Genomic DNA, 10,614 nt, shown 5'->3' on the forward strand with positions numbered 1-10,614 from the left:
GCTCCTCTGGGGGAATCCCAAGGCGTTCCCCGGCCAGGTCCGGTAAGAAGTCCGCTCCGACAACTTCTGGTGTTTTTAAAAAGTATCCTAGGGGCACAGTAAGGTCGGAGATGTTTAGTCTATTTAATTTCTGACTATATAAAACGATTTCTTCAGTTTTAAAGTGTGAAGTAAACTCGGACGAAGTATAATCCAAGCCGATCCCGTTACTTTTGTTTACCTTTGTTGCCTGTCAACATGGCTTCTACTCTCTGAGAGTCACGTGTTGTCCGGAGCTCTATTTAGATTACTTGTCTCTTTAATTTGTCATCAATTTTCCAGGGACTTGGTGTTGTACTTGATGCTTGCAGACAAGCTGGACAGGGGCTAGTATTGCCGATACCGATACCAATACCGATACTTTTTACTACTAGTCTAGAACATCTAGTTGTGGGATTTAGTAAGATAAATAAAGGATCAATGAAACTTGAGTTTTCAGACAAGATTCTCATATTGATGATGTATCATCAATATGAGAATCTTGTCTGAAAACTCAAGTTTTATTGATTACTTAAATATTTTGTAATTTTTCCTTTAATAAATCATGTGTATGACTATTATAAAATACAGGGAACATTTTCAGGCAAATAAAGTTTTCATTAGGAAACTCAAAATGGTTTAAAGCTCAAGAATTTTTTCTATTTGAAATCTATAAAGCTGTGTAAAAAAATTCCAAATGACGCTCCTTTTTCGGTCTGCCATCACGCAGCCACAACAGTGCTCTCTGCTGTTCTGTGCTTGTCTCGTGCTGGCGCGCTGTTTTACTTTTTTTTATGTAACGGCGGACTGCCCCGTTGACTGACATCCATGGTGTTCCAATCACAGTGCTTCACTGGTTTGTTGGGCCAATCACAGCACTCTTTTAGCGAGGTAGGCGGGATGTCCCTGCAAACAAACATGGCTGCCGCTTGAAACAGTCCAATCACAGGTATCAGCCAGGTAAACTACAAATCAAGATGGCTGCCATTCTGTAGTGGTCCAATCATGGTGCTATATAGATTTCATGGGCCAATCGCAACACCAAAGTAGGTGGGATGTTATTGGAAAAAATAAAAAAAAAACTGCCATGAGCCGGGGTGAGTACTCGCCTCATCTTCTCACGATCTCTGAGTGCTTGGTTTCAGGAGAGGGAGCAACAGCTGTTCCTAATCAGCTGATCAGTGGGCCGGCTTATAAGGAGGAAGGTGGACATGACTCGACGCCAGATGATTACTACATACTGGTAGTCTCTAGCCTTCGCTTGTCTCATGTTCTAGTTCTCTCGTGTGTTTTCTCTCGTGACTTAGATTAAATTGTATTTTTGGATTTACTCACCTCAGGTCTGGATTCTCATCAGGATCTTCCTCAACGCTGCTTTGGATTTTTATCTGGTTTACCTCCTGGTTCACCCTCCTCCAAGTGCCAACCCAATCTCCTCCACCTCTCGCTCCCTCTCCAGAACCACACCGGCCCGGTCCCCTTTCCACCATTCACCTCTACTGCTATCCATTCATTCCCTGGACTCTACCCCGGCTCACCCCTCCCACACACTTCTCCTCTTCCCAAGCCGTAAGTTCCTCCGTCAGCATTTCCCCCGTCATACTACAACTCCCATACTCACCTCTGTCACTCTCCCCTCTAGACGCTGCTTCCCGTTTCCGCACCCGCTGGATTTCCAGTGCGCCCTTAGTTCATCGTTTTAATAATTATTGTTATTTTTCCATACAATCTGACTCTGACTCTGATTCTGCATGTCTTGGGTTAGACTCTTGCCACAGAACATGACAGAATCATCCGGCCATAACACTAACCCCGCGGAATCAGTTCTCACTAACATCTCCCACCGATTATCTCAGCAGGAACAAACTCTTCCTTTACTTATGGAACAACTTACAGCAGCTAACCAACAGTATCAGCAATTGGAAAATATGGTTCGTCAGATTCAAGAAACCCTGTCCCATTCACACCAGCCACCTCCTTCAGCGGAACCTTCATCAGCAGGTCAGGTTGCCGCTGGAAGTCCTGGACCGGAAACAGCAAGGTCCTGGAAGGAGACCCACTTCTGTGTCGCTTCATCCCCGCCATCAGTCACCTTCGATGGTGAGTTTGAGGAATGCCACAGTTTTCTACTACAATGCCAACTAGCGTTCCAACGTTGCCATACAGCTTTTTCCTCAGACTCTGCTAAAATCTCCAACATCGTGGGGTTGTTGAGAGGAAGAGCCCTACATTGGGCAGAGGATAAAAGCCATAATGACTCTTTTTTGAATGGAACTTTCTGTGATTTTATATCTGATTTTAAACTGACTTTTGGGAGCTTTGAGTCTATTTCGGACATAAGAAAGAAATTATGGACTCTATCGCAAGGCAGGAGATCGGTGGCGGACTTGGCTGTGGAATTCCGGATCCTTGCAGCGCGGACAACATGGAATGAGGACGCCCTCATCTGAGCTTTTACTGAAGCCCTAAACGACAGAGTTAGAAACCAGCTGGCATTATGCCAGGAACCCACTTCTCTGCAGGAGCTCATCCGTCTGGCTATTTCCATCGACAAACGGCACCGTGAGTTGAGAAGACGTGAGCCGGAGCCCATGGCCCCCTCCTCGCAGGAGAGAGTGTCTGGGGCTAGAGGACGTGTACAAATGGACTCCCCTTCAGTGGAGGAGCCTATGCAGATGGGGAGAACTTGTCTCTCTCAGGAGGAGAGAGCACATCGGATCAGGTCAGGACTGTGTTTGTACTGTGGGATATCTGGACATTTTCAAAGTCATTGTCCTGCTCTGTCAAAAGGGGGAGCCCACCGGTAAAGCCGGGACTACTGGTGGGTGGTAATTCAGACTCTGCTAGCTCTCGGTGTTCGTTTCCTTGTATGTTGTTTATTGACTCTACACAGATCTCTCTCGAGGCCCTCCTTGACTCTGGATGTGAGCAGTCACTATTAGACCCTCAGCTGGTGACCAAATAGAGAATTCCCACCACCAGGTTGTCTAATCCTCTAACTGTCTCCTCACTGGATAACCGCAATCTGTCTACCATCACCCACCAGACTGTACCCATCCGCCTGTTGGTGTCAGGTAATCACTCAGAGACATTGAGTTTTTATGTGTTCCCTTCTCCTCAGTCGCCACTGGTTCTGGGACATTCATGGTTGGTTCGCCACAATCCCATCCTGGACTGGAGAGAGAATAAGATTTTAGGATGGAGTCCTGAATGTTCCCAACTGTGTTTAAGATCTGTCTCCTCGCTTACCCGCAGTCTTCCTACTCCTCCTATGGAAGAGATTGATCTGTCCTCTGTCCCTCAGATCTACCACGACCTCAAGCTGGTTTTTAGCAAGGACCGCGCATCTTCACTGCCTCCCCACAGGCCTTTCAATTACCAGGTTTCCTAGCAAACAAAATGAGAAGGAAGTTGGGACATCACATTTCAGATACTTGGACAGGTGGCCTCTGCTCTACACCAGATTCCCTGAACAGGTGGACAGGACCACAGTGCATAGATTTAATTGCCAGCAATGTTGTCTGTGCAGTGTATACAGGTGTCAGACTATCATGAATCCCAGCTCCTGACTCAATCTCTCCCCCCAAAGCAATCTGAGAACTCCAATGCCCAGCAGTCCTATCACCAGCTCAGCCAAACTCTACATATGACAGTTCTTCCCGCCAGATCAGCGCTCAGTCATCAGTTGTTTCAAACCCAAGCTTACAGACCCACCAGCCATCTAGGTTGACAATCATCAATCCACGCTGTCTACTCTCAGTAAGTCAGCCTTTCCGTCTTTCCAGAACCGCGACTCAGTCTCGGCACTGCCCAGCACAGCGTTGCAGTTCCTAAATAAAACTATGTGTTCTGTCAAATCCAGAGTCAGCTACTTCGCGCTTGGGTCATACAGTCACGGCACAAGCTTCCTCCCGTTCTAAGCCTTCTCAGCCTCCCCGATCCTGACACAGATGGCACAAACCCCATCCTGAATATTCAATGGCCTGTATAGTGTACTCTGTGTAGAATTTTGTATTAAATTAATTGTAAATTGAAGTAAAAGTAAAAGTCTTTAAACAAGTTTGAGACCAGAAATTCTGGTCAAAGCTGACTGATAGATCCACCTCCCATTTTTCTATTCGAATTGCTATAGAATTATTTATTTTGGATGGTGTCTTATAGTGGTTTTGGGTGATTGAGATTAAAGAAGACTAGTACCCTTGGTGGTGTTTTTAATTCTACTTTATTGAGCTTAATGTTGTGTTTAACTACAGGTTTAATTTGGTGATATTCTAAAATTGTATTCATGTTTATCCCATATTGGGAGATTATTCTGGTAAATGGCATGAAATCCAATCCTTCAAATGTGTGTTCCAGGTATAGGATTCCTTTACACTTCCAGTTGGGAAGGTTCATCATTTTATTGTGTTGCAAAATGTCTGGGTTATTCCAGATGGGTGTGCATCTGCATGGGAATAGTGAAGACTCTGTAATTTTAAAATATTTCCACCATTCTGTCGGAGAGGTGCTGATATTAATACTTTTAAAGCTTTCGTGTCTTCTTATGTTTGAACTAATGAATGGTAGGTCAGAAAGCTTAATCTCATTTCAAATTGTTTGTTCTAACCAGGACTCATCTAGTGGCTTCTCTTGCAACAATCTTGGTAAATGCTGGAGCCTGTTGGCTAAGAAATAATGATAAAAGTTAGGTAGATCCAGCCCTGGACCTGGTTCTGAAGATGGACGCTCGGGTAAATGGCACAGTCCTGCTTCTACCACCTTAGGCGAATATCTAAATTAAAACCCACCATATGTCTTCAAGAGTCAGTGATCCACGCCTTCATTGCATCCTGGCTAGACTACTCGAACTTCCGCTTGTAGAGCATTAGTAAGATAGCTTAGTCCAGACTTCAGCTAGTCCAGAATGAAGAAGCAAGAATCCTGACTGGAGCTGACAGAAGACAGCACTTTGCACCCATTCAAATATCTGCTTCTTGCATTCAGATCGTTGCTCCCTATCTGAACAAACTATCTGAGCGAACTCCTCCATTTCTACTACCCTCTCTTAGGTCTGTAGATCAGCTCTTCATTACCATCCCTAAGGCACATTTGAAGACCCACTGGGAAAGGACTTTTTCTATCTGTGCCCAAAATCTTTAACTCACTACCTCTTCAGGTTAAATCATGCCTGAAAACACACTACTTTTCTCTGGCCCTCAATTCCAAAACCAGAAAACATTTACTCATACCTTGTCATCCTTCTTTCTTCCTTGGTTGTTCAATTTTAAAACTCATGGATTGAATATTGTGGTTCCAACTTGTTTGTTTGACTTTACTTTGTTGTAAGGTCTTGTTTAAATTGTTTTTTATGACATACATGACTCTTTCTGCCTGCGTTGTGGGGTTCTGTGGAGTGCTTTGGTTAGTTGTAATGTCATGCTAAAAGTGCTCTATAAATAAAATGGTATGGTAATCTATGGTAGCTTTTAGCTGAGAACAATGGTGGAGTCAGATCTTTTAACTTGTAACATGTTTTGTAATTTTAATTCTCATTTGTAACATGTAACTTTCAGTATGTAACATGAAACTTTGAAAAAAGTAAACAAGTTTCAAATCACAACTCTCCTAACACATTCAGTCTACATTTACAAAACTCAAGTCTACAGTTACAAAACGTAAACCTATGTGTTACAAAACATTTTGTCCCAATTCCATTTTCCTTTCCCAAATAACCAATGACAGGCTTTGTCTGACCAGCCAATCATGAGACATAGATTCCTGTCCAATTATAGAAAGAGGGCAGAGGTCTGTTGTAATATTGCTTGCTTGTTATTTTATGATTTTATGTTTTTATCTTACTTTTATGCCCAGGTACTGGGAATGTTTTTATGATGATGCTGTTCAGCACCATGGGCTTCTGATAACATTGTGGAAGGTGCCCTACAAATAAAATGATTGATTGATTGATTGAGTGATTGATTGATTGATTGATTTCTTGTTTTGTAACAGGAAAAATTCATTTTGTACATGTATTTTTTATTTTGTAAAATCAAACTTTTATTTTGTACATTTACTACTCATTTTGTAAAATATCATCGTAGGCTTATTTTGGTACGAAGAGGTTAGCTAACGCTTCACAATGCAACAAAATGATGACATTTCATCAACTTACCGGAGAAAATCCTTTCAAAACACCGAAAATGAACTACGGTCAATGCAGCAGCGGGGGCTGTTTGGAACTATTCGAAGCTATGTGAACCACGTGACTTCCACATTCCATTCTTTCTGTAGGAGTCTATTAAGCCCCCTTCAGACAGGCCATGAAAAACGGAAATGTTCCGGAATCTGTCCGTAAGACCTTTCTGTCTGAATACAAACATCCGGATAACGTGCTCCGGAATTTATCCGCACGAAGCCCCTAGTAACAGGTCCGGACTTGTTACGGACAGGGTGGCTGCTTCAGACTGGTGAGGTAAAGTTCCGGACAAGAGGGAGGGGGAGGAGGAGGGGACCGGGGGACGCTGTGCGCACCTAGATAGCCCGCTGCTGTAGCATGCGGCGAACCACGGCAGCTCGCCTCCTACGGTACCGCCTAGACGCGCGACGGAGCGCTTCACACCGCTTCAGTGATTCCTTTAACCATTGAGCTTCATCATCCAGGTCTCCTATGCATCTTCGTGTGCGCAGAATTATGCTTAAGCGCCTCGTGATTTTTTATCTTGAGAGGCGCTATAGAAATGATATTTTCTTCTTCTTCTTAACATAAGTCCGATTCCCCACCCCCCCGCCGCCGTCAGACTTCTGGAACTTTTCCCTGCTGTGTGAACGCAGCCGAAAGGACAAGTTCCGGTACAAAAGTGGTGTGTCTGAAAACACAGTTCCGGTTAAAAACCGGATTGAATTGTCCACAAATGTTCCAGAATGTCTGTCTGAAAAGGGCTTTGGAGTATCGTAACTCTCTACAGCTCTGACAGAACCCTGCCCTCCTCTCCCAATGATTGGACAGGAATTCGAGAAACATGATTGGTAGCTAAGACTTGTGTTCTCATTGGTTCCACCCAAGTTCCTCCCACCGACGCTAGAATTGAGACAAAATGATCTGTAACACTGTAGATTTTAGGTTTGTACCTGTAGAATGAAATGTGTGTTTTGAGAGTTTTGATTTCAAACATGTACATTGATTTTGTTTATTTTGGAAGTCTGCTAGGTAAAAACTGAAAGTTTCATGTTTCTGAATGAATGTTTGATGTTACAAAATGAGTAGTAAATGTACAAAATAAAAGTTTGATTTTACAAAATAAAAAATACATGTTCAAAATGAAAATTTCTTGTTACAAAACAAGAAATATATGTACAAATTGAGACTTACAAGTTGGAAAACTAAAGTTACAAGTTACGAATCCAAAGTTACATTTCATGAAAGATGTTCCAAGTTACAAAACTTGGTACAAGTTACATTGAATATTGTCCCAATCCTAGCTCCATACACTCGCTGCTTCACCTTGGCGTTCCTGGGCAATTGGATCCAAGCAGTGTGCCCTAAGGCTCCACACTGCTGTTTTGTTAACCTTTCTTTTAATATAGTATTTTAGCCCGCTGCTGGGCGGGGCTGCAGAGTGTTTGGTTGCCAGGGCAACCACTGGATCTCCCACACCGGATATATTTAATGGAGCCAGTTGGGGGATTTATTTAGGTTTTTCCTGTTTTTAACATAACTGACCTGTGTAGCACCTCCTTTTTTATTTTAGTATATTTGTATCTGTATGTTTTTAGATAAATTGTTAAATAAAGGCCATTGTATTTAAGAACACCAGTCTGTTCCTCTGTGGGTGCATGGACCTATATCATTTTAGATCCCTGGAGCCTACCGGCTCTGGGGTGGCGCTGTTGCAAAATTTTAACTTAACATTCTACTTAGTACGGACCCATTTTGCCACACAAGTTATAAAATGAAAGCTTCATGTTACATACCAAAAGGTGCATCTTCTAAAACAAGAATTACATTCTACAAAACAAAAGCTACATGTTACAAAGCAAATTTTACGTGTAACAAATCGTGAATTTCATGCTACAAAACAAAAGTTACATATTACAAAATTAAAGTTACATGTTACAAAATGAGAATTACGTGTTAAAATGAAAATTATGCATAACAAAACGTAAATTTCATGCTATATAAAAAAAGTTATGTGTTACTAAACTAGAATTACATGCTGTAAAATGAAAGTTACAGTTCCAAAAAATGTTACAAGTTACTAAACTTGGTACGATTCACATGTCATGTTTCAATCCTAGTTCTACTACTACTAGTGATTAATGATCAACCACTCTATGCTTGCAACTCTGAGAAGTGGGCATTAAAGAGACTGTGTTTTTCATGGCGTAGGGGGCAGTAGATACCTAAATTGTTGCAAGCAGGCAGTATTTTTGTGTTGGGGTAAGACTTTACCAACGGATGCCCATTAGGGTCAAAAAGCTCTAGGGAGTGCAAACTTCAGCTAAATGACAAACACATTAGACCCATTTTATCACGGGCAACAAGTGAAGAGGTAAATGCATAAAATAGCAACATTTAAGAATGGAGAAAGTTTAGTAACTGTTTCAAATCAGTAAATGCATTTATCTAATATGACATCGCCCAGAGACTTAGACCCGCTCCCATGTATTTTAGACCTGATTGTTATGGTTATATGTTACAAAGCCTCTAATATTTTTTAACTGGGCATCATTTAAGTCATTTTCAAAAACATTTGATTATCAGAAATTAATGGTAAAAACTACACATTGTCTCTTTAAATCAGGTAGAGTATTCATAATCAGAGTGCAAAGCAAATGAGAGGTGTTTAATGTCTACATCAGGAGCAAGAAGACATAGATAAAAAGTTGTAGCCCCCCCCCCAATTGGGCGATGTAGATTGTAACATCATCACCGCCATATTTAATGAGTCACTCACCCTCCATACCCAACTGTAAACTGTAAAAATAAATACTTTTTACATGTTTTCATGAAATTTTATTTGTATATTGGGGCGGGTTAGAGGGTTAACTGTACCGTACATGATTCAGAATGCAGGACCAAATGGGTAAAAATCAGTTTAACAGCCTGTCTAAACCATGGGTAGAATAGAACATAAATTATTGGATTCAAACAAGAGTTGGAATAAAGTAACCAGATTCCAAAGACTGAAAATGTCTCCGTAGACAACAAATCATGGCCTGCAAGGGAGGGATAAAAATAAGGACAGAAACATATTAGGAACACCAGCACAAATACACCGAGAGCTGTAGCTGCTTTTCTCTCTGACTTCTTAGCAGTTACAGGAACTGAACCCCTCAGAGTGACAGATGCAATGTGAGACCTCATGGCTCGAGCCTGAGACACCGCCACCAAAAATACTCTCATGTACAGAACTATGATGACTGTGATGGGGCCGATAAATGTCAAAATTACATCAAAAACTCCTGTGAAAAAGTCAGTTACAAGAACACACTCCCCAACACAGGAGTTATATCTATCTGGATGTTTAAGAAAATCTTTCAATATCACTCCATTGTAAGACACAGAGCAAAACCAACACAGACACACACAGATTTTAACTCTCCTGTTAGTGACTTTAGTTTGATAATGCAGAGGGTCACAAATAGCCACATATCGGTCAGCTGATATGAGCACCATGTTTCCTACTGAGGCAGAGGTGAGAATAAAAGAAGAATAGTGAAACACTCCACACATAAAACTACCCAGAACCCAACAGCCTCCCATCAAAAGGATTCGAATTGGCATCAGCAGGAGTCCAACCAAGAAGTCTGAGACAGCCAGAGACAGAAGAAAGAGGTTGGTGGGGGTGTGGAGCTGCCTGGAAGGATAAAAAAGACAAAATATAAAAAATAAATTAACAATATTCAAGCTCACTGAGTTGATTTATTTTAACGGCCAGGAAAGAAAATGGAATAAATCTTAAATAATTATTTGTTGTTCAGCAAGAAAAGCATATTAACTTTAAACTTAACAATAAACACAAACTCAGCTAAATTGTACCTGAAGATGGAGATAGAGATGATAACCAGCAGGTTGAGAGCCACAGTGAACAAAGATATGCAGGACAGCAGCACATTGATAAACATGTTCTCAGCATGTTTCTGCAGTGGCTTCCTGCAGGAAGTGTTAAGAAGTTGTGGGAAACAGAGTTCAACATCAGGTAGAGTATTCATAATCAGAGAGCAAAGCAAATGAGAGGCTGCCGAATCGTCACAGTGGTCTAGGATGTTCTTGATGAAAGTGCTGACTCACCTTTAACCGTCCTGGACCTCCCATGCCAACCACACAAACTAGAGAGCTGAGACAAAATCAAGTGTTTTTTCCTAAACAAATGGAGGTAACCTGTATGAATTGCACGAGGCTTCTGAGGGAGTCCAGTGAGACTGTCGGGACACAGCATCTGTCAGCATTCCTCCTTTCGTGGGGGTGTGTTGATGGCAGCCTTGGAGGCTGCCTTGGCGTCATATAAGGATAAACATGACTTTGTTTAGGGCAGGCAGAGATAATTTTCCTCTCTGCCTTGGAGTCTATAAGTGGTCATTCATGTCCACCAGTGAAGCCACTTATATGTTCTTAAC

The 10,614-nt window shown here is 41.9% G+C and overlaps 1 protein-coding gene across 1 annotated transcript; it reads right to left on the reverse strand.

Moving 5' to 3' along the window:
- Positions 1-8,198: 8,198 nt before the first annotated feature.
- Positions 8,199-10,209, reverse strand: LOC139070245 (trace amine-associated receptor 13c-like). Its single transcript, XM_070551971.1, has 2 exons — positions 10,037-10,209; positions 8,199-9,854 (listed from the first exon to the last, which is right to left on the reverse strand). Exons 1-2 carry the CDS (start codon positions 10,207-10,209, stop codon positions 9,032-9,034), a joined length of 996 nt encoding a protein of 331 aa, XP_070408072.1. The 3' UTR covers positions 8,199-9,031.
- Positions 10,210-10,614: the final 405 nt, after the last annotated feature.

The sequence above is a fragment of the Nothobranchius furzeri genome, chromosome 6 (assembly GCF_043380555.1).
Source record: "Nothobranchius furzeri strain GRZ-AD chromosome 6, NfurGRZ-RIMD1, whole genome shotgun sequence".
NCBI classification, from domain to species: Eukaryota; Metazoa; Chordata; class Actinopteri; order Cyprinodontiformes; family Nothobranchiidae; genus Nothobranchius; species Nothobranchius furzeri.

Coding starts and splice junctions, on each gene's coding strand:
- LOC139070245 (XM_070551971.1), bottom strand. CDS start 10,209: ATGAATACTCTACCTGATGTTGAACTCTGTTTCCCACAACTTCTTAAC. Junction 9,855..10,036: donor ATCTCTATCTCCATCTTCAG/GTACAATTTAGC, acceptor TTATCCTTCCAG/GCAGCTCCACACCCCCACCA.